General features: G+C 40.6%; 2 protein-coding genes across 3 annotated transcripts; both read left to right on the top strand.

Annotated features, from left to right (window-relative positions):
• The first annotated feature begins 1,608 nt into the window (after window positions 1-1,608).
• On the top strand, window positions 1,609-14,432 carry vdac1 (voltage dependent anion channel 1). The gene is made up of 9 exons (XM_004076064.4): window positions 1,609-1,726; window positions 3,812-3,881; window positions 4,813-4,862; window positions 6,338-6,490; window positions 7,064-7,116; window positions 7,242-7,469; window positions 8,190-8,340; window positions 10,381-10,438; window positions 13,396-14,432. The coding sequence occupies exons 2-9, from the start codon at window positions 3,815-3,817 to the stop codon at window positions 13,485-13,487; spliced, it is 852 nt and encodes a 283-aa protein (XP_004076112.1). The 5' UTR covers window positions 1,609-1,726; window positions 3,812-3,814; the 3' UTR covers window positions 13,488-14,432.
• Window positions 14,433-17,337: 2,905 nt separating this feature from the next.
• On the top strand, window positions 17,338-23,090 carry c14h5orf15 (chromosome 14 C5orf15 homolog). 2 transcript variants are annotated; one of them, XM_023962357.1, is made up of 4 exons: window positions 17,338-17,490; window positions 19,144-19,496; window positions 19,527-19,781; window positions 21,594-23,090. In XM_023962357.1, exons 1-4 carry the CDS (start codon window positions 17,370-17,372, stop codon window positions 21,726-21,728), a joined length of 864 nt encoding a protein of 287 aa, XP_023818125.1. In that variant the 5' UTR covers window positions 17,338-17,369; the 3' UTR covers window positions 21,729-23,090. The 2 variants fall into 2 exon arrangements, with proteins under 2 accessions (XP_023818125.1, XP_023818124.1); XM_023962356.1 differs by having other exon boundaries at window positions 19,144-19,781.
• Window positions 23,091-24,180: the final 1,090 nt, after the last annotated feature.

Genomic DNA, 24,180 nt, shown 5'->3' on the forward strand with positions numbered 1-24,180 from the left:
TTTAGAAAGCAGATGAGTCTGTCTCCTGGAGATTATCATAGGTAAAAGTCCTTAAAGTCATTCCTTTTAATGACAGGAGAATTATGCTAATGTATACTTAATATTCAGGTGGAAAAATACTTAAACAGAAAAGTCCTGCTGGCAAGAGATAAAACGTTCCTGGCTTTGACTTTCCTGTTGAAGTAAATCTCAGGAAGTCATTCTTTTGCATAATCATCTTCCATTACAAATCAGGCAGACATCTGTGAAGAGAATATTTTACTAGCAAGTAATTATTTAACAATTTATGTCTCTTTACCTAATAAACACGGCAATATTATGGGATTTTAGTATCTATTAAAAAATTGTATATCAAAACTTGTAAGAAGTTTTAATGAAAGCTAATTTGATATGAAAAGGAAAAATAAGAAATTAGAGTTGAAATGCTGCAAAAGAACAAAGAGTGGACTCTAAAAAACAAACAAAAGGAAGAAGAGTAGGATTTTACCCAAGAACCATCAACTCTAATTTAAGCAGGAAACGGAGGTTTTGACAACATTTTGGTAACAGCGACATCAACTGGTCAAATAATAGATTACAACCTGATTCCAGCCGTCTCCATCACAGTCCCCACCTCTGACTCCACCTCTTTTAAACCTTAAACTTCAGACAAAAAAAACACACAGCCACAACCTCATTTAATATATTCACTGCAATTTCTAGATTAATCAATAAACCTTTTTTCTTTTTGAAGTTGAGGATTTCAGTGAGTACTGTTGTGAGAGAGGAAGTTTCACCTGTGAATGGTTTTGCTTTCTCACATTTAGTCCTAAAAACATGTGAAACAGTATTGAAACAAAACAAAAATGGGTATGACTGGGATGGAGATGTCCAAGTTTTAAATGAAATTTTATTTTAGAGCTGAAAAGAAGTATCCCTTAACAATCTCCAAGAATCATTTTTTTAGTTGTAAATTATATTTTGATGCAGTAGTTATATAAGCTATTATATGAGCTAATTGTTAATGTTCTATTGCAAGTTTTTTTTTATTTTATCTTAATTTTAGATATCCAGTGATGAGTCTTTTTATGCTGTGTCCTGTGAAAAGCAAGACAATTTGAGGAAGGGAAAGAAAAGCTATTTACCAATTCTTCTTTTGAGAATTTCTTTTGCTAAATGTGATATCCTATTTCAGTAGTTGTTACTAACAAAACACCTGTTTAAATTTTTAAAAGTAAAAAAAAAATTTACCATTCAAAAAAAACAAAAACAAATAGAGATAACTCTTTTTTAGCTGGTTAAAATGCTTTTTAAACACAAACGTTAGTCTGCAGAGTTTTACCTGCTCTTTTTAAAAAAATCTATGTATCACATTTTATTCTTTGCAAAGGTCCTCATCATTACTATTTGTTAAAAGTGAAGTGATTCGTTTGGAATTTGTTTTAGGAAAATTACTTGATGAAATTCTAAGAGTACAAAAGAATTAAACAGTCAAAATAATGTGACTGATTTAATCTATGTAATGTCATTAAATACATGTATAAAAAGAAGATAGTGTCCACTAACATTTGGCGCTTCAAAAAAAAATTGGAGTGAGCTGTCTTGCAATGAGAGCCCGAATTGGATCTTTGTTTATGACGACATGCTGTCGGAGTTTGCGTGATTTTCAACGTGCGCGTGACGCTACCCCTCTCCCTCCCCTGTCGTTGTGCAGTTGACAATTCTCAGTTCAGGCTGTTCCACGGAGGTAGGCGTTTTAGACTTTCCTCTGAATATTATTTAAAAATGGCGTCGTTTGACCGCAGCTGCTCCTGGCTGTTACCGGGGCCGCGCCTCGCCGCGGACTCCCGGGATGGTCCCGCCATCCTGACGTTTGGAACGCAGCAGGATGGTTAGGCCCTCTGCTTTTATAAGCCATCTCTGCGGCTAGCTTTGTGGCTAATGTCTCGCACTGCGGTCAAAAAAACTGCTTTGCTGTTTGGAAAATCGTGTGTCTAATTTTCACTTTAAATTCTGCAGTAGCTAATAACGGCTTCTTCTTTTGAAGCTTGTACTTTATTATATTTGTACCCACTTTTATTTCTGTTTTACGTCATTAAACAGCGTGCTAATCGGTTAGCAGGCGAGGTCAGGAGGATGCTCTCCTCTTAACCTTCATTTCAGGGAAATGTTCACCTTCGTGGTGTTTTTTAGGAGAGCAAAATCAATGCAAAACACTTTCCAGGAATCACTTTTCTTCCTGGCTACTGCTGTATGTCTTTAAAAAACGCATGAGTGATGCTGAAGGACGTTCGGAAGCCGGCTCAAAGTTAAGCTAAAGATGTTATGAGTGGTCCCTGCCTGTCGTGTTAATATTATTGCAGGGTCCTTTTCCTTTTTTCTTTCACATTTGTTGAAAAACGGTCAAATAAAAGCAGTTTAGGTTTTGTGGAGGGAGTGTCGTGTCTTTGACCTCGTGCGTCCTCTCTAGGGTTCGGACATTTCTGCGTGAAGCCTCGCCAGCACGCGGCAGACACAGCAGGTGTACCAGTGCAGACGGCGTGTCTGAGCATTGCGAGTGGGTCTGAGCTGCTTAATGAATGGGCTATTTCCAGGGGGAAGCTGGGGCATCACATGAATTATACTAGTCAGTTTCCTGGCTGAGGTTTCACATCTATGTTAAGAAGGACTGACAGACTTTAGCAATGACACCAGAACAACCCAAAACTAATGATGGGATGTTTGAAAATGACGTAAAAAGGAATAGAGCAAACATAAAGGACTTAATGTGGTAGTTGTTTGCTGCATTTTGAATTGAAAATCTACTAAAAGCATAAAATAGGACTTGTGATGGCTGCTGATTGGCTCCCGTGAAGTGCTTAATGCTGTTTAATACAAAGCTTTGATTTCAGCTGGGGTCCACTTGAATACCAATCTGCTGCTTCAGATCTCAATGAATTATTTAAAAAAAAAACACCTGCAAATTTAGTTGGAGTTTTCAGGATCCAGCTGCCATTCGCTCAGCTTACCCTTGAAATTCGTGTCATATCTACTAGATATTACGTTGTCGCTAACTCTGCACAAGTCCTTATTTACATTTGTGCTCTGTAAATGGGTCTCTTTATGTGGGGGCGATTATGAAATATTTGCATGACTGGTTTTGAAAGAGGTGGACAAAGAACTGGTCTGTGCCAATGTCTGAGTGCCGCCATGAAGCGGTTGGCAAAGAATCTACCCAGCAACCACCATGGTCCTCATGAACTTCTCTGTTTTACAGAGTTTCAGATATTTGTTTTCAACTACTCTTAAAGAGGTTTAAAAATACTTGGTTGAATCTTCGGTGGTATTCAGACTGGATACATTTGGTCTGCTTAAAGTGAACCAGAGTTCGTTTCCCCACGATATTCTGGAACAAATTTTCAGTCTGAATGCACCCAACTAGTGGATCCTGCTTCAGGACCAGGAACTGCTCTTGGACCATTTTTAAGGTGGTCTTGGTTTGTTTACAGTTTGACTGAGCTTTGGTTCCATTCTGATGCATCTGCCCTAAGTTTTCCTCAACTGAGCTGGCATCCGGCTCAAAACTGTACAGCTAGATAGCTCGAATATTGTTAGCCATTTTTATTATTAGGTTGGGGTTGTAAGCTTCCGAGATCGCCTATAAACAGATGGATGATAGGCATAAACCATGTCATAGAAATGAAAAGACCCCTGGGGAAGCTTTTAATATGGTTTAAAAGATGATCAGAGCAGGTCTTTAAAGTTAAGCTTTTACTTCTTTCACCTGTCCCGTCATCTTCCTGTTACTCTCAATCCGTTCTCAGGCTACACCTGCTTTTTCTTTTGTTTTCAGAAAATGGCTGTACCTCCCACCTATGCTGACCTTGGAAAGTCTGCCAGGGATGTCTTTACAAAGGGATATGGTGAGCCCTTATTAGCCAATCAGAATTCTCCAAGGTTTGGATTACAGTTGAGATTAAAAAACAAAAAGTCTGGATTTCATGTAAAATAAAAGTAGCTATAACACTTGTTGGGATTATTGTAATTTTCCAGGACTATTAATACAAACATCACCTCTTATTTAAATAATCTTTCCTTGTTTCGTTGCTCGTCTTTATTGTGGTGTGAAGTAATCCCCAAAACGTTTTTAGAACCGTCTAGTTTCTGTATAAAAATGTAACCTGACTGTAACCTGATGGGTGTATTGGGTCCATGTTACAGAACCTGCTCTGACAAAAGCCAGGGTAGAGCTATGTTTGTGTATAAATAGACAACCACTGATTTTCCATTGACTTCAATTAAGTCCCTTTAAATAGGGTGTTGCACATAGACAGTTCTGTAAGAATGCCTTGAACAAACATCTCAACAGCTGCAAAGGCTGTGACATGATATAAGAGCTTTTATCTGATTCAGTTGTCATTTATCAGACATGCTCATTAAACCTTTTTCAAAAGCAAACTTTTAAATCCAGTGATTTATAGAACTTTTTGTGTTTAGATGAATCCATTTAGATGAATGAAATTTGGAGTGACACCAGAGTTTCTTTTTGATCACAAACGTTTGTTCCTGAGAGTGGCTTCTTCATAAAAACACAAAGACCTACTATGAGCTGGAATACCTGGAGTCTGGTGTTAATTTTAACATCATATGATATTTTTTGTTAAATGTTCATAAAATAAATATGTATGTGGCTTTTATTGTGTACATGTTTATTTTTTTAAACGTCTTTATTCAGAGAGAGTAAATGTGGAGGACCAAAGCACAACCGCTGGCTTTGTGGATTCTCTGACAGCGATGTCACTACCAGGTTAAACAGAATGACAGCGGTTTTTCTCACAACGTTGTTTATTTTAGGTTTCGGACTCATCAAGCTGGACTTGAAGACAAAGTCTGAGAATGGACTGGTATGTTTTTGTCACTTCTTCTCAGATACTCGGTGCTGCCAGTCTGTACTTCAGGACTCTTATCACAATTTAGGTAGCTCCTTGTTGGTAATAAACTGTTATCTGATCACAGTTAAGCCTCTAAGATAGCATAGACATTTATTTCTTGACTGGGATAAAAAAATCAAAAGCTTTTTTTCAAAGGTTATCTATATGCTAGCTAGTTAAAATGTGTTTTTGTTATTATTACACCTTTGTTTTACCAGGATAAAAAAAAACTCATTGAGATTAAAAATCTCTTTTGCAAAAGCGTCCTGGCCTGGAGGCAGCAGCACAACAATAACACACATTTCTCAATTACACCCGGTTAATATGAAAAGACAGTCTTAAATAAAGCATTCACAGTTTGGTAACTTTGTCTCGCGTTCATTTAAAAGTAATCTGAAAGTGTCCAGAGAGACCAATTCTTTCAATCTAAACTCTTTTTGGAGTTGCTGCAGCTGTAGCTGCTGCTCCTGCTGCAGCTGTAGTAGCTGCTCCTGCTGCAGCTGCTCCTGCTGCAGCTGCTCCTGCTGCAGCTGTAGCTGCTCCTGCTGCAGCTGCTGCTGCTCCTGCTGCTGCTGTAGCTGCAGCTGCAGCTGTAGCTGCTCCTGCTGCAGCTGCTGCTCCTGCTGTAGCTGCTGCTGTAGCTGCTGCTCCTGCTTCAGCTGTAGCTGCTGCAGCTGTAGCTGTAGCTGCTGCTCCTGCTGCAGCTGTAGCTGCTGCTCCTGCTGCAGCTGTAGCTGCTGCTCCTGCTGTAGCTGCTGCTGCAGCTGTAGCTGCTCCTGCTGCAGCTGCTGCTCCTGCTGCTGCTGTAGTTGCTGCTGCTCCTGCTGCTGTAGCTGCTGCTGTAGCTCCTGCTGCAGCTGTAGCTGCTCCTGCTGCAGCTGCTGCTGCTCCTGCTGCTGCTGTAGCTGCTGCTGCTGCTGCTCCTGCTCCTGCTGTAGCTGCTGTAGCTGCTGCTGTAGCAGCTGCTGCTGTAGCTCCTGCTCCTGCTATAGCTGCTGCTGCAGCTGTAGCTGCTCCTGCTGCAGCTGCTGCTTTAGCTGCTGCTGCTGCTGTAGCTGCTGCTCCTGCTGTAGCTGCTGCTGCTGTTGTAGCTGCAGCAACAGCTACAGCAACAGAGCAGCTGCGGCAGCAGCAGCTGCAGCTGCTGCAGCTGCAGCAGGAGCAGCTACAGCAGCAGCTGCTGTAGCTACAGCAGCTGCTGCTGCTGTAGCTCCTGCTGCAGCTGCTGCTGCTCTTCTGTTCTGTGAGCTCCTGGAGATAAGACGGTACCAACCCAAGAATACATTTGTAGATTTAAAGGTACCAATGTTTCCGTCTGCGCTGGGATAAGCAGGGCCAACCCACCCGAGCTAGTTAAGATTTAGGATTTAAATGAATTTGTAATTAGAAATGTCTTATTCCTGAATTCTAGTCAACAGTCCGAACTCACAGATTTTTGACATCTGCAGGAGTTCACCAGCACAGGCTCTGCCAACACCGAGACGAGCAAGGTTGCTGGGTCATTGGAAACTAAATACAAGTGGGCGGAGCATGGACTGACCTTTACGGAGAAGTGGAACACGGACAACACTCTGGGAACTGAGATCACCGTTGAGGACCAGGTAATTGCTAACGGAATAAAACTGAAAAACACAATATGATCCTACTGTTTGTTTTAGTCGTAAACGTTTCTAGAGAAGCGGCTGATGTAGCGATTGCGTTTTACTCCCTCCTTTATCGTGGGAATTGCATTCTAAAGATAACCTGCGATATGTAAAATCTGCAAAGTAGGATTATAGATGTTTAAAGGCTATAAAACTCCTCACTACACGCTTTAACCACTTCTCTCAAAGTTCAAACGTTTGTGGGGGAAAAAAGTCCAGGGAAATAGAATACAAAACAAAGATCTGCCTGCGATGGAAGACTTATGTAGATTTGGAGACCATGCATGTATTTGTACAAGAGACGCCGCACAACGGGGATTGAGTAACAAGGGCTCTAACCAATCAGAATGCAGAACACAGTAAGCTTTGAAAAAAATATATTATTTGTACTGCACTATATTTTGCGAAATAGCAAAAGGTGAATCGCAATACAGCGAGGGAACTCTGTAGCTTAAATGAGAAATTAGAGGTGTTTATACAAAGAGGTTTGTCTGTTTTGAGTCGTCTTACTTGGGTTTTTCTTTTCCGCAGTTGGCTAAGGGGCTGAAGCTCACTTTGGATTCCTCCTTTTCACCAAACACTGGGTAAATAAACTGCAAATAGAATTTAGAAAGAAAAAAAAGTTGTAAATGAGCCGTCAAAGACACCAACTCGCATTTCTAAACTTCCTGCTGTCAATAAACATTTACTTTTTTCCCCAATCATCCAGCAAGAAAGGAGGTAAAGTAAAGACGGCATACAAGTGCGACCACGTCAACGTCGGCTGCGACGTTAACTATGACATCAACGGGACGGCCATCCATGGAGCCGCCGTGGTGGGTTATGAAGGCTGGCTCGCCGGCTACCAGATGACCTTTGAGGCTGGCAGGAATAAGGTCACCCAGAGCAACTTTGCCGTTGGATACAAGACCGATGAGTTCCAGCTCCACACCAACGTGTAAGAATTCATGAAGAAGTCCATAGATCCAGGGTTGCAGTCTTGCATTCGCTCGAGCTCAATTGATTTTCACTCGAGCGCCAAGGTTCTTTCCCGGTAAATGACTGTCATAAATGAGCCACAAATTCAATTCAGTTTATGGAACTGATGTAGAAAGAACTGAAAAAGGTTGTGGAGTATATTTTAAGCATGTTGACTCATACATTAATAGTACTCTATCTTTAAAGTGAAGTTTTAACTATGCATGAAACTTTCTCACTCTCTGTTGTTGCTTCTATACGAGTCCTACACATTTTCTTCGCCATCTAACTTTTACGTTTCCTGTTTGGCTTTTTGCCATGCACGAAGGTGCCAGTGAGGTATTTTTATACCCAGGTGATGGGATTTACTATATGTGAGTGTGATTGGCAGACTGGGCCAGTCTCAGGGGGCAGAAGGGAAGGACAAGGTAGAGTGTTCGTGCAGCACCCCTCTGGCAAAGCCGGGTTTATTTCCCCGCTGAAGTGGTTATGTAAGGTGAGACGGAGGTTAATGCAGGCTTTGCATCGGTGAAAGTCCACCTGAGTGTGGTGCGTTGCCACGAATGTCACAGTCCTAGACCGCCAAGATATTTTAGGGAACATCGAAAACACATTTCATTCGTTTATAGCATCTAGTGTTCCCCACAGGGAAAAATGCCTTTTCCTTCTCACTGTTCAACATATTTCTATGTCTCCTCAGAAATGATGGCACAGAGTTTGGTGGATCCATCTACCAGAAGGTGAACGAGCAGCTGGAGACAGCCGTCAACCTGTCCTGGACAGCTGGAAACAGCAACACTCGCTTTGGCATTGCTGCCAAGTATCAGATTGATCCAGACGCATCTTTTTCTGTGAGTAGCCTTTTCTATGGGGGTCTTCACAATGTTGTTGTCTTAGTTACACACTCTACTGCCTCTGCTGACCAACTTGGCATGGTATGTTAGGTCTTCAAGATAGGAATGCAGGGGAACTTCTGCCAAAAGGTTCAAAAGGAAGAGTCTGTCTGGAACAGACGGGCTTCAACTGAATTATCTCCAACTTGAGCCTCGGTTAAATCCCCCTCAGAGCTAATTACTCTGATTGGTTGTTTATAATCTGAACCTGTTTACCCAAAAGTCTTGTAACTGAGTATGTCTGAATTCCTTCACTACTCACTACATAGTGCTCTATTTGGTTGTTCACCATTTTGTGGTGCTTTTACGAATCTACAGTTCCAAAATCGAGTGCCCTAGAAAGTCTCTGCGGAAAACCAGTGTGAATCGATGCTAACTAGATTTGCAAATATACAGACCACAATGCATTGCATATAAACAATTGTTGCACAAAAAAAATTGTATTTAAATGTATTTTTTAATAACGTTTTCATCTTCCCTCTCCACGGACAAATGTAAAGTCTGGGCATCTTTGCTTAGACCAGGGGTGTCAAACATATACTAGATGGTTCAATCTGGCCCAGTCATGAAAAGTAAAAGAATTTAGGATGTTTTAAAAACAAAAACAAAAAAATTCTTAAAATTCTAGTCCATTCCTTTGCCCATTTATGATTTTTTAAAGAAATAACCGAAGTGCGCAATTCCGCCACTAGGGGGAGAAAAGCAAAAGCAAAGCAGGTGAAACAGCATTTCTCAAAAGTGAATCCTAACAACTTTGGGTGTGGGTAAGATGTATTTTGGTTCTCTTAGATTCTCACCGCTGTTACATTGCTATGAGAATGATCAGTAGTGACACAATAATGACCAAAATGTTGTCAAAAAGAAAGAAAGGTTGAAGTGGAGTGCTGAGCTTTCCAGGAATTATTTGTTCATGGAGCCGAATGCAAAACCTGCCTGCTTGTTACGTCATCAACAGGTCACAGGGCTCAAAGAATACAACATTCAGCACATATGAGACTCACCATAAAGAAAATTTTCACCATTTGCAGTTAAGAAAAGAGAAGATTTACCAACTATTAGCTGGACTGAAGACCAACCGTCTGCATTTACTGCAGCGTGACGTCAGTGATGGAGCAGTGACAGACACCTGATTGCAGACAAGTTGGAGCAAACATCCAAACCATTTTCAGATAGTGAACTTATAGAAAAATGCTGGAGGCTGCAGAAGTCTTGTTCCCTAAAAGCTATTGACCTTTTGGCCTCTGTGAATGAATGTGTATTAATAAATAATAGACTACCATGTTGGTTGAGGCATTTTTTCCAAATGACAAAAAAAAACAAAACTGTTATTTTGCTTTTATGTTGCTGGTCTGGCCCACTTGAGATCAGAGAGGTTGAATGTGGCCCCCGAACCAAAATGAGTTTGACACCCCTGGCTTAGACAGCTGCCCCCGTGACCCGGTCCTGGATGAGCAGAAGAAGATGGATGGATGGATTTTTGTTTTTTTTGTTTTTTTTTTATTCTGAAAAGTTTGAGCAGAAAGTCAGTAGAGGAAGAGGGAAAAATGTTTAGTTTTTTTATCTCTGTTTGACCCACTTAACTTTAAACCTACTTGACTTGTAAGTAAAATGTATTCAATTGTTCATGAATGCAGTCATCCATCTTCTACACCTCCTACCTCCTGTTTTGGGTCATGGGGATGCTGGAGCCTATCCCTATTACTTTATTTACAGTTGTGTTGCACCCTGGACAGTTTGCCAGTCCATAGTCCACAAAGAGTCAAACAACTACACACTCGCATTCACAGCTAAGCACCAATTAACATACAAAGAATGCTTTTGAACTGTGGGAGGAAGCCATTAAGCCAGAAACACTCCCCCCCCACGAGGAGAACATGCTAACTTCACATAGAAAGGACCCAGTTGGGATTCAAACCAGGACTCTCTGGCTGTGAGACTGAAGTGTCTATAAAAGCCCGTTCAGCCGCTCTAACGTTGCTAAACTCTGTTCTTTCTCAGGCCAAGGTGAACAATTCCAGCCTCGTGGGTCTGGGCTACACTCAGACTCTGAAGCCAGGTGAGTGAAGCTACTTTCTAGTTTGGGAATTTTCTACCTGAATAGGAAAAATTAGGGCTGCACCATATGAGGAAAACTCGCGATATTGGTGATTAATATTGCGATGACGATATACCGTAATTTCCGGACTATAAGCCGCTACTTTTTTCCTGCGCTTACAGCCTTGCGGCTTATTCAGTGACGCGGCTAATTTATGGATTTAATTGGCGGCCGCCATGTACGTACTTTCGAACTCAGTGAATAGTTTGAATTCTAGCACAAGGCATTTATATTCAACACACCTCTTAGCAGCCAAACAGCATGGACTTGACTTCAGGTCTTAGACACTTCAGTCATGGTTCAACAAAACGAAACACGCATGCCCGGCCGCATCCCAGAATCCTTTGGGGCCATTAGACCCAACGTGCACGTGATCGCCGCTACATTATGATGAAGCTTTCAAGTTAAAAGCAATCGTTAAAAGCAGCGTAAAAAAGTCCACCGTCACCAACGGGTTTGGAAAAGCCGGTTTGCTGCATGACGGAGAGAACAGCGCATGGAGTGAATTTACACTCCATTTACGGTTTCTAAGGAAACCGTAAAAGCGGAATTTTGCTTTGAAAAACTCTCCTGCTGATTGAGCTGCGGGGCCGATGGCAGTCTGATGGCTCCCACACGTAACAACGCATCCGCCCCTCATACACAAAACGTACAGTATTAAGTCCGATTGCTTTGCACAGAAACTATTTGCTCCTTACACCGGCGCAACGGGGACGAAGTGCTCCTCCTTGAAGCCGCCCTGGCCAGAGGTGTCGGAGTAGATAGGAAGGGGAGACAAGGAGCGCGCGGGGCGGGAGCGGAGCGCAGAGGCTTCTGAATTCTGACGCACGCGCCGCACTGAGGCGCGCGTATCGCGCTGAGGCGCGCGCTTTTCAGTCGTCGCTGCTTTATTTTACTAGTGTGTTTTTTAACCAGTCCTGTTACTCCCATAACGCTGCGCGACACAAGCGGAAGGAGAGCTGTACCCGTTCACCCCTCCATGCACTGCTGATACTCATTCTTAAACACGTACAACAGTATGGCGAGCCGGGCATTGGCCCCGCCTTTAGCCCCTAAGACTCATGGGAAATGTGGAATCGCGGATGTAAATTTCCTCATCATAACTGAGGGATGTAATGTTGATTATATGGTTACTGTTTGTAATTTTATGTATGATATCTAGATTGTCAATAAGTTAAAAAAAAATGAAATAAAAACACCATAACTGAGGAACTTGTGAACAGAATAGAGGTCCATGCTGTATGACAGATGTCGATACACTCAAATACATGAGCCAGAGGCAAAACTGGCACCACCCACAATGTGCTAATGAATCACACTCACTCTGGGATGCTGGCCTTGATCTGTCAGGATGACAATATCGCCTAACACATGTGCGGCTTGTACTCTGACACGGCTTGTGTATGTATAAAAGCAGTCAAACACGTGAAAATGGGTGGGTGCGGCTTGTAATTGGGTGCGCTTTGTAGTCCGGAATTTACGGTAATTTGTGGTACATAAACAAATGGCAAAACAACCAAAAACATCATTTCCATTTCACTGCAACGGTTTAAAATTATACTCCCTCTGACCCTTGTTGACGTAGGAGGCAAACATCAAACATAAAAGGGCTCATCTGATTGATCAACAACGTAAACGGGTCCTTCTGATTGGTTAAATGCATAAAGGGATTTATTTCATTTGTTCAATATTTCAAGCTGCCATGAGTATGTTTTAGCACATTTAAGGTAACCGTTTATTGCAATTTTCGCCGTCTTTTGCGGTATGCATTTTGCACAGCTTGATGTCGCGATAACGATAAATTTGCGGTATATTGTGTAGGCCTAGGAAAAATGACATTTGCAGCTGTAAATTTAATCTTTTCGAGGTTGAAATACTTTGCAGTTTGGTCGGTGGAATTTGGTGTTGATGATTTTCGACAAGCTGAAACTTTTACTACCAAAATACTAAATCTGATCCTGAAACAACCTAACTAAAACAACATCCTTGCAATTATAATTTAAACTCAATGATTTTTTTGTGAAATTTGTTTTTCTATTTCAACACCAATTTTGATTATGAAAAGTAGTTTTCAATACAATTCAAACAACTTTATTTATGCCTGAGGGCCAGTTCTTTTGAAAGGGCAGAAAAAAGTTTACATTACTATAGTACTATACATTACTATAGTACACAGTACTATACAGTACAATATATCCTCAATACAGGGAGAGGTCCAATAGTACACGGTAAAAAAAATCCCATGCTTAGAGAAAACAAGTCTGGATCTTTCCTCAAGAACATGTTTTGTTAATAAAAAATGAGCAGAAAAGCTGCTTTTACATGAAAAAAAAACAAGAATTTGCTTTAGAAACTTGACAAATTGATACAGTGTTCCCTCGTTAAATTACAGTTCATCTTTCACTGTTTCACAGATTTATTTTTAGCGCAACTCTGCATGCTTTTTTCTTTTCTTTGTGCTCGGTGTTCTGCATCCTGATTGCCCGGAGCCTTTATTAATACATCTCATCCCTACAGATTGCGTTTAGCTTTCCAAATCTACATAAATCTTTGATCACAGATCACTAATACTGGACTTGTTTTTCTATAAAGATATGAACGTTGAGAGTTTAAACAGGAGAGAAAAGTGTGAAAATGTTCATGTCTGTCTGAGAAAAGTGGATCAAGTGTGTAGTTTTACAGCCTTAGAGCATCTGGAACCCTACTTTGTGGATTTCACATATCGCGGTAGGTAAGCGAGGGAACACTGTAGATGTTGAATCGTTTTGAATAAGTCATTACTTTAAGAATTTCTTAATCACTACTTTTTATCGGTGTATTAGATGCATTTAAGAGGAAAACATGGATCTGAGGTGTCTTTAACTCTTTGTTGTCATTGGTAATTTAAAAAAACCCTCTTTCTTTGGTGTGTTTTTCAGGCATCAAACTGACGCTGTCTGCACTTCTTGATGGCAAAAACATCAACGCAGGAGGCCACAAGCTTGGTCTAGGTCTTGAATTCCAGGCATAGGTGGAAGACTCCAGTTTTCCCCGTTGCATTTCCCAAACCAAAATAATGTTAAAGAAAAAAACAAACAAAAAAAACAACCTTTTTTCCTCACTCCCCACAGATACCTATTTCCTGTTTGTTTTTTTGGTGGAAGGAGGACAGCATAAAGGTCAAGTCTCCCACTTTTAAAGACCACTAAAGGGAATATTACACTTAAAGAGTCTTGAACAAAACTGCAACTTTTAACAGGAGGTCTGATGCAAATTTGCAAAGCTTGAGAGGGAAATGTAGCCTTGAGTACTTTCACTTTGGCCTCACTCTTTCTTTTTGAATCATAGGAATACAACGCTTTAGTTTGTGGCTTACTGCGCTCCTCCACAGCAAAAAGGGACCGCCGAGATCAGATCAGCCCAAATCTCAAAAAGGGTCGAGTCCATCAGCAGTTTTGTTGTTGCATCAACAGGTGGTGGTGCTGTCTGGTAAGCACTCCTCACTTAGACATCTATGTGGTTAAAAAGGATTTACTGGAACACTTGTGCACTGAGAGCTCTTTCAGTTTAAAATATTATATTATAGGAAGGGTTTGTTGTTCCTTTTTTGAGCTGCTCCTTGTTGCTCTGAGAAACACTAAACCCCAGTTTGTGCTTTCAGTGTTTTTGTCTCACTTGTCTTTTGTGTCTACATTTGGTGTGAACCGTCTTGTTGCATAAATAGCAGAAAGGAATATTTTATTGAGAGTCTTGCATAGTTTAATTCACTTGAGGAGTCTTAACTAAGACAAAGACGTTAATCCTCCATGATCAAAAAATGTGGGATTTGTAGAGCTCTGCTTTAAAAATTTGAGAGGATATCCAGATGAAATACACTCCAGGGGATGGTCGTTTTCCACAAATGGTTATGGGAATCATACTTACTGTACTTGAGTCCTGTCATTCCCTGAACTAAATAAAAAAACATCTTGAGCCACTTTGTATTTGTGCTTTTTTTTTTTGGTGACATAAATCTGCATCTCACATCTAACTTGATATAGTTTCATGAGACAGATGCATTTTCAGAAATGTAGTTCTATAAGAGTCTCAGTGAAATGTGTAAGTTTATAATGGAGGAATGTCTTCAATTCCACCCTTTTATCCATACAGATTTAAAAATGCTGTGACGGACATTACTCACAATAAGTTAGTGAAATCATTATTTATATGAGCGCTTTTCCTATTTGCTCTGAATTTGAATGAAACGGGTATAACTACCCTTTGAGAAGAAACATTTTCATTAATTTGACATTTCTTCCTTCTCTTTCGGCTCCTCCCATCAGGGGTCGCCACAGCGAACAAGTCGCATGGTAAACTTGGCAATGTTTTACGCCGGATGCCCTTCCTGATGCAACTTTCTCAAACCGGGCTTGGAACCGGCACAGAGGTAGAGAAGTGAACAGGGAGAAGCCCGGAGTTGAACCCTGGTTTCACGGACGGAAGGCACCGCAAACCAGCACGAGCTAAACCGGCTCCCCATTAATTTGACATTTACTACCCTAAAAATTAAGACGGTAATAAAGAAATCCCTAAATAAGCATCGGTTATTTCCACCGTTTGATTTATTTCAAGCATTGTAGGAAATACAATAAAAAATTCACAAAGATTTATCAAATGCATAGATAAAAAATAAACAGAAAAACCACTCCCAAGTCATATTTGCTTAATTAATTATAGTGATCATTAACTAAAGTCAAGCAGAGCTTGACAGCAAATTCTCATGCTAAACTTTCAGAAGCGTTATGCAGTTCTGCCAGGTCACTTTGGGGTGGGGTACGATCATCCCGTCTCTGCTTCAGCTGGTCCCTGATGTCCTTTATGGGGTTGAGGTCAGGGGAGATTGCTGGTAATATCAAATGAGGCATTCTGACGTCCCGAAGGCTAGCTGTGAATTTGGTGTAGCTTTATCATCCGTGAACAGAAAGTTAGGGGTGTGCTGGTGGAATTGGAGGACGATGATGGGTTCCGTGATGTCTCTGAGGTAAGTAAATTCAGTGGACGAGCCATCTTCAGTCAGGAAATTGGTTTCCTGCCGGTTGGTGATGCCTGCCCAGACTCCCCTGAGCTAGCACAGTTATACGGTGTGTTGACCTTGATGCATTGCTCACCTCAACTTCTCCAGCAACACTGATAACCATCATTCCTGTGCGACATGACCCAACATTCAATAGTGAACAGGACAGCGTTGTCCAGGTCACATGGTCTCATGCCCACTGGAAACGTTCATGGTGGTGTCTTAGTGTCAGTGGAGTCACCTGCAACAGCTGTCTGGCATTCAACACAACATATATTGTGTTCAGGTCAAAATTTTCAAATGTGAAAATTGGTCAACTTTGACCCGACCACAATACAAGGATTAGGTCAAAGAGGTGGAGTCAGTTGTGAATGGTTTGTCTGGAAACCCTAGAGCCCCTCACAATCTGATAAACAGCCTTGCAGCCGTGCGGCATTAAAAAAAACATGTCTGAGTGCAGAGCTCCTTAGGTACTGGTCATGGTTGCGGTCTGTCACAAACTCTATCAGTAGTTCTGTGTCTTGATGTAAGTCTGCTGATAACACTGTCAGACTCACCAAGTTCACCTGCAACTTCTGACCAAAAGCGCACTATGGTTAGATTGAGCTGCTCGTCCGTTAAGCGACTCTGTGTGTTCATGGCTGTTTGAATGATGAACTTGAAATGACTTAATGGCAAACCCCTCTTTTTTACCCACAGCATATTGAAATTGATGCAATAATGAAATGGGTTTTCTTTTACAATTTTTGGCTTTTGGCCCCAATCAGACATTGTAAAAATACTAAATGAGGGGTGTCTACCAGCCTGAAACAATTGCCTCACTATCAGTACAGTACACGACATCCACTGAGGTTTTTGCAATATCCCTAATTTACTGTGACTATAAATTGTTTATAGCTGTTTTTTTTTTTTAAATCATGCTCCTCTATTATCCTGCTTGCTTTACAGACATGTTTCTAATTCCCTGGATCAAATGTCTTCAACCAGTTATAGCCTCGAATCACCCGATTCAGCCAATCAATGAGAGGTTATGCAGGGCATGTGAAAATGTATAGAGGATGACTGTTGTCACTAAGAAAGGATAGAAGATTAAGGCATCAGATGTTTCCTCTCCTTAGAAAAAAAGCTATTCACTCTTGTATAACCAAAGTTAAAAATTTTAAAAACAAAAGTTTGAAATTTTCAGTAAAATCTGAGATAACTAAGTTAGGTATAGTTCCCTTTCAGAAGAGGGTTTTTCTGGTCACAAACATTTGTCTGACTGCAGAAAACATAGCAGTGGTGACACATTAAAATGCATTCAGGATTTTTTATGCCACTGGGAATGCAATTCTACATTTGTTTGCTGCAGGAAGAAATATTGTGTTTTAATAAAATACAAAAGAAAAATTAACTAAAGAGAGGACACAGCTGCTGCAGAGGCCTCATTTTCAAAGGCGACTGCGCAGACAAACGTCACGTCAAGAAGGTGGAAGTATGCGCAGGACTTAAAATAAATAAAGAAAAATCTGCAAGAAAAGATGGTTCTGCGCACATTTTGACTGGGAGAAATAAAACTGTATGACTCATCAAAAATACGTGAGAACAAAATTATTTGTTGTCATATCTGTGGTATTAGTAAGTCATAGTTTTAGTTTCGTCAGTTTAACTAGTTTTGGTTAATTAAAATTAAGGACTCAAGCTTTAAACGTAAAACAATTATAGTATATTGGATAAATAAATTATAATAATTATATATATAATATATATAATAATTTTTAATAAGCTAAAAATAAATCATTCTCACATGTCGCAGAAGCCACGCCCACTTCAGTATATTACATGCGTTTGTAAGCCACGCCCTTTCAGCCACGCAGCAACATGGCGACGCACGGAAGCGCACAGCGAAGAAGCAGCGGCGTTTATGCCTGTTTTTCCCTTTTGGTTCTTCATTTGCTTCTCACCAGATGTGTTTTAGCAGAGGAGGGGAAAAAAACGATAAGTATGAACCTCTTCTCGCAGGAATTTGATGGTCACAGTTTGTTTCTGTCCAGCCCTCGTGCTATCTTAGATGATGACCCGCACCCTTACATTGATTGACGTGTTCTCCCTACCATGACAAAGGTGGATAAAGGTGGAAAGATTTCATGTAATCCATGGACACCAGTGAAGATCACAAATCATTGAAGAAAAAAGGTTCAGAGCACTGTCTAGTGGGTCTAGATGACCCAACTCCCAATGGTAAAGTGCCTAGGATAGCACAAGGGTTACTCAGGGTGCTGTCAAGCTAGCTAAGGGACGTTAGCCTTGTTGTACTGTATAGCTAGTTTGGTAGCACATACTGAGTTAATCGAATTTATTAAAAAAATATTCGTAAAACGAATGTTTTTATTAGTTATTATAATTGTTTTTAAAGTCGTAGTTTTAATGCTTTGTCTTGAGAGGATTGTCATTTGGAGTAATGGAATTGGAAGTAAGGGTTAATGGCCTTCGAAGTGTGCGGTTATTACTAACGCACGCCGCGGAAGCCTGAACCCCGGAAGACGGTTGCTTCCGCGAAGTGCGTTTAAAAAGGTAATAAACGCACACTCCGAAGGCCATTAACCCGCTTATGCCATGGTCAGTTACAAAAGCTATACATATTAACCAGGTTCTAGTCCTTAATTCTTGTTTTTCCCCGATTTGGATCGCCTTGTTTCTCTCAAAAAGCGGACTATGTGTTACGTAACACAGTCCGCGTCGCGTCGTTAAAATGATTTAGACTGATTTTTACTGACAGCAAAAGCTGCCTAGTCTACAGGGAGTTAGTTATCTGTTTTTGTCTGCGTCTTACAACTGGAACTTCTTGTTTCTCGTGTAGTAATTTGTGTTTCCAATCAAGTGAAATGTATGTAGTTTATGGTTAATATGAAGCTCTAAACATTTAAAGTGTTTCTAAAAAAATGAAATAACCTTAGATTACACAACAATAAGTTAGTCTGACACAACAACTAGACTACTTGGGGGCTGATAATTTTTCATGTGGGGATGATCATGCAGTAAAGATCATAACTGTTGCTGGAACAAAGGCCTCCTGTTACCTGATTATTTATGCTTGCAATGTCTTATGCCTCATATTGCTTCCTTTCTCTTGGCCTGCTCCATGTTCTAAAGGTCCCATAGTGACCCCAGAGGCGCCATTGTTGCACCCAGGAACCAGTGTTTTTGAATGGTATCAGTGATTCAGGAATGCAGGAAAAATGAAAGTTTATGTTGAATGCAAGCCGAGAAGCTCTTAGGGTGAATACATACAAATGCACATACAGTAGTGGCCTGTAGTTTGCCTTAACTCTTGCTCATGCCTTGAGCAAGACGCTGGTGCCTTATATGCTAGTCTGTCTGGAATTTATTTGGCATCATGTAATGTTTACATGTGGTATATCACTGAGTGTAAAATGCCCTTTCTTTAGGCTTTTTCGTCGACATGTTTAATTGTACTGTGTGTCTTAGAACAAAACATTCAGAGGATTTTATAGAAATGAAAATAGTTAATCCTTTCAGATCACAGAAAAGTCTTTTTTTGAACAAATAGAAATTTTTTGGTTTAATGTTTACTTATAAAATTATATTGTTTGAGTTTTTCCATTTTTAATTTACATTATTGTTGTACTTACAGGTCCAACAATCAATCCCCCTAAGCCTGTAGATGTTAAAGGTTCCTCAGAAACCACAAAACAGAAAACAGCAGACCCAGTTGTTTCAACGCCGGCAAATCCAACTGAAGCTTCTCATAATGGCACAGAAAAACCGCCACCTGCAAATGCTACAGCAGAAATGCTAGGAAACCAGCAAACAAACAACAAGAAGGATGTAAATTCTGCTGTTGATAACAACAAAACAGCAATTGACACCAAAACACCGGTTATACGTCCTACAACACCTCCAGCCACAACTGTAAAGAATACTCAAACAACAAAAGATACAACAAAACCAAAATCTGAGTCGGACGCCCCACCAACGATGCCCCACACTTCAGCCCTGCCGAGCATCGATCTGGCTACTGAGTTTGATTCCATCGCGACAGAGACGTTAGACGGCGATGAAGAAGAAGGTGATGATGAGGACAAAGATCTCCTTACTGACATCAGCAAAAATCTGGCTGACAAGCAACCTGACAAGAAAAAAGATCTGATACACATTGAGGAAGTGGACAACTACAATGCTGAAGATCAGGACTCCCACTTCTTCTTTCACCTGGTCATTCTGGCCTTCCTGGTGGCCATCGTCTACATCACCTATCACAACAAGAGAAGGGTGAGTAGGCTTGATGGCTCACAGTTTTAAAGACCCACTCCCATCATACTTTGAGCCATTTCAAAAGGTCTCCAGTGGTCTTTTATTTATGAATGTGCCGTTTCTATCGAAAGTGGAAAAAAAAAACGAGTTGTTTTCCATCACATAGTTTCTACAGAGCGATAATAGTTCATTAGAAATTGTCCATCGTATTTTCTTTTTCAAAGGGCGTTTGCTTCATCTGCTCCTCGTTCACATTGATTTGAATAGAAAAAACACTCAGAAATGCAATTTTGAGCTTAACTTTCCTAATATTTGTCCATCAGAAAAATGCCACCAGAACATGTTAAAACATGATTTTATCTATCTATTCTCTACATTTATGATCTAATTCCAACAATGCTGTTCTCATCGCAACTAAATTCCTATTTACCGTCTCATTTTGCCCCATATTTCAATTGACACTAGTCTTTTCAGGATCATTTATATCTGTATTTACGTCATAGAAGCACTGAATTATTTTTGTGTATGTTTAATGTTTCATTTGTCTTTTTAATCAAATCTGTGTCTACATGGACAGAAACACAAAGACTCAGCAGTGTGAGTCTGCGAGGTTGGTTCCATCAAACGGGTTTCCATAAACACAACCATTGTGCAGCATTACTTCTGCGCACACACGGGCTTTGCTGGGTGGACTCATTAACATGATTTGCATGTTTTGAGTTTGAATTTTGAAATGATGCAGACTCAGAGCTGAGACCCCAGCACAGTGGTTAGGAATGGTTCTGGGACTGGTGGAACCGGCTCGGTTCCACCAGTCCCAGAGGCCGACAGGCCGGCGTGCTCTTCACACTTCACACTTACTCAGCACCTTCCTCGCAGTCAAAGTCTCATACAAGCGTCTTGAGTTGTCTGAGCTTTTTGTGATGAACCGGAGGAGTCATGTGACTGACAACAAATCTGCAAATGTTGAAACACAGACTTTTATTTAGAAATGAACAGCTATTACTCAGTCATCATATTCATCAGAATAAATGTAAAGCACTTTTCCTACTTCCTCAAAGGCCCAAAGCGCTTTACAGCCACAGTCCCATTCACACACTTAGAATTGAATAGAATAGATAAGTTTATTGATCCCATGATGGGGAAATTCGCTTATCTGCGGCAGCAAAGGGACATTCAGTAATGAATGGTCTGACAGACTGCTGGTGGCTCCGCTGCCGAACACTGGCACCAACCTTCCACCGGAGGCAAGGTGGGGGTTCAGTGTCTTTGCCCAAGGACACTTCAACACATGGACGGGCAAAGCAGGAATCGAACCGTCAATCCTCTGATCATCGGCCTTAACGCTGCACCACTGCCGCCCGTTCTTACTCTGCCACCTTTACTTAGCATGTTTTTGATGATCCTAAAAGACCTCACACTCACTCTGTCCAGTTCTCGTGTAGTCATCTCCTAAAGATTTGATGTGTTCCTGTTTTTGGTGCACATCTGTGATGCAGTGCAGTCGCTCTGAGCTTTAGCGGATCCCGTGATCCCTGAGCATGCTGGAGTCACCAGAATGCCGCTGGGGGGACTCTGTTCAGACTGGAGTCACGTTGGTGATGGCTGCTTGAAAACTTGGCGGAACCCCCCCCCCCCCCACTCCCCCACTGTAATGCAGCCGTAACCTTGCTTCAAATATTTTTAGCTTGTTGAATAGAGATTTAGCACTTCAAAGAACGCAACAGTATCATCAACAAAATGAATGACTTTCTTCATCATGACGGACATTTTTCTGATGTAGTTGGTCTCGTTTCTTTCATTTTTGCTCTCGTTTTCTTCCATTTTCAGATTCTTCTCCTGGTCAAGAGCCGGCGGTGGAAAGATGGTTTATGTTCTCGCGACACCGTGGAGTACCGCCGCTTGGACCAGAACGTCAACGAAGCGATGCCGTCTCTCAAGATGACCAGTGACTACATCTTTTAATCAAGCTTTACTGAAATGATGCAACCAGGTTGAGATGCTTTTTGGTAGATGGTTTCTATGGCTTAACGCGTCAAAGGAAGAGAAGATGACCCGAATGTTGTTGGTTTTTTTTTAGAGTTTTATAATTTCTCAATCTTTTTCCCCCCACATTTTGGGATGTTTTTGTTTATGGAACTTTTCACCCTATTAACTAGAATCCTCTTCTATTTTTTTTACTTTGGAAATGTATTGAGATAATTTTTTGTTAACTGATTTTCTTGGAGAGTGATTGACAGATGTATGCATAATTATACCAATCAAACATCAGACGGAAATAATGGGAAGGTCCTCCTGCTCCAAAGGTTGAATTCTGAGCTGAAAGCTCAGATCAGTGGAAGTGTGATCAAATAAATGTATTCTTGAGCTTTTCTGGTTCAGACCGGCTTTACAAAGATGCGACTCTCATCCTTTAGCGCTGAAGCTCACGAGTTTAGAGGAAAGACACTTTAGCAGCTTCAGGTACGTCATAGTTATTACAGATTCAATCATCTTTTTAAATTGAATATATAATATTCAATTAATTCTTGCAACTAACTCATGATATCAGCGTGCAGTCTGAGAAATTGCATATTTTTTTTACAAATATCACCATGTTTTGAGTTATTTTAAAATCATTTTTTATTTACTTTTAAATAAATAAACGTCCTTTTTCTTTCAATGTTCTCAGATTGAGCAACAAGTAAAATGAAAGTGGTTGAAATGACTCATTTCTGCACGAGCTGAAGCCATTTCTGCACAGATTGTTTCTTCTTTTTCTTTGTTAGTTTAAAAAGTTCACTTTATATCTAACTTCAGAAGTACCTCCACTGGGTTTACGGCTCACACGATGCTATGCAGAAATCCTGCAGCTGGCCTTCTTCCTTTACGGCTTCAATGAAGTCCCCGCCGTCACACCTGAACCCGGACATGTCTGCGTGCTCTGGGGCGAGGCGGAGAACCTTTTATTTGCCTCTCCTAAGTGAGCGGCGGCCTCATCCCTGTGTGGCCCACCAAGCCATAAAACACCCCCCAACGCATGAAAATAGAATCGATCCATCTTTATTGCCATCCTCTTCTTCATTGCACATCTGTTGCCTTTCAATGTGTACAACTAATCGCACAACTGCTATTTGTTTTTAGGTGTGTTGCCATTGTCTGGGATGTTTCGGGCGTCCCGTCTGTATGCGAGGTCTATGCGGGTGGATGGATTTTGCACTGTGCTGCTCAGTCATGCTAGCTAAGTCATAAATGGGAAGTTTTCCAGATGTTTAGCGCTGCTTTTTAAATGATCTAAAATTGTACAATCTTTTTTTGTTTTCTTCAATAAAGCACAAATTATCTAAACCCTCTTGTCATGATTTTGTGCTGCTCAGATGACGACGTCTAAGTGATCCTATGAACACTTTTTTTTGCTTTTGAATAGGATTAACAGCTTTTGTTGTCACAGCTTAATTATGCTGGCATCAGACATGTCGTTGTTGGCAAACGCATCCACTTTGATCTGAACCAGCTCAAAGGTTTAATCCCTTTATTGTGGCATTTACAGGCTCAGCTTTGCTGTTGGGCTTGATGAAGATGAGAGTAACTATGAGTAAAGGATCAAGGATAAATCTTAGTGAAAACAAAGACATTTTTGGATGTCAAAGGTATGATAAAGTGTGATATAAAACCCTTTTTCATGCGTTGATATAATATTACTAGTCTTTTAATTGTTTACGTTCATTAGCAGCAATACCACTAGACTGCCACAAGGAGGCAGTGTGCTCACATGTACAGAAAAAGGAAATGTTTTTCTTTTGAGCCATTTGAAGTGAAACTCATCTTTTATGGAAGCCACAGCTTCCATAAAAGAAACAGCACGTTAGAAAAAGATAGGCTTAAGAGCAAATTAAGTTAATTTACAAATAAGGATCATGATAAAGCCATCCAGTAGACATCTGAACAACGGTTAAAACAATGCACACCCGGGGAAAGAAAGCATTTCTTTCTTTTTTGTTTTTCCCCCCAGATATTTTATATGAATTCAAAAAGCATTGCTGTACTTGAGTGGAGCGTGAAAGGTCACATCGCAAGCTACTGATGTCACGCTTTAACAAGCTCCATAACATATATTGAAGCTGCTGTCAGGTACCACAGATGCAAAAAACAGAAATTGATGGAGTCTTTATGAATATTTGTATAATGTCATGAGAGATTTAAGTTAAATATTGGCCAGAAAAAGGCTCACTTTCTCCAAGAGGAAGGCAAAAATCCTGACACCCCTAAAAACTCATTTATCTGAATAAATGTTATTGAAACTTTTTTTTCTGTCTACTGGGATAAAAATGTTCTATATTTGGTAATCCTATTGAAACACTTGGGTACAATACAGTTTGAATATGTATGCCCACATTTCTGCTGGTGTTTTGTGACTTTTTGGTGAGATAATTAAATA

The sequence above is a fragment of the Oryzias latipes genome, chromosome 14, assembly GCF_002234675.1.
Source record: "Oryzias latipes chromosome 14, ASM223467v1".
NCBI lineage: Eukaryota > Metazoa > Chordata > Actinopteri > Beloniformes > Adrianichthyidae > Oryzias > Oryzias latipes.

Excerpts from the sequence above, each read along its gene's own strand:
- vdac1 (XM_004076064.4), top strand. The coding sequence starts at position 3,815 with ATGGCTGTACCTCCCACCTATGCTGACCTTGGAAAGTCTGCCAGGGAT. Across the intron at positions 6,491-7,063 it reads AGATCACCGTTGAGGACCAG|TTGGCTAAGGGGCTGAAGCT; the intron begins GTAATTGCTAAC and ends TCTTTTCCGCAG. Across the intron at positions 7,117-7,241 it reads TCCTTTTCACCAAACACTGG|CAAGAAAGGAGGTAAAGTAA; the intron begins GTAAATAAACTG and ends CCAATCATCCAG.
- c14h5orf15 (XM_023962356.1), top strand. The coding sequence starts at position 17,370 with ATGGCGACGCACGGAAGCGCACAGCGAAGAAGCAGCGGCGTTTATGCC. Across the intron at positions 17,491-19,143 it reads GGAGGGGAAAAAAACGATAA|GTCCAACAATCAATCCCCCT; the intron begins GTATGAACCTCT and ends TTGTACTTACAG. Across the intron at positions 19,782-21,593 it reads CCTATCACAACAAGAGAAGG|ATTCTTCTCCTGGTCAAGAG; the intron begins GTGAGTAGGCTT and ends TTCCATTTTCAG.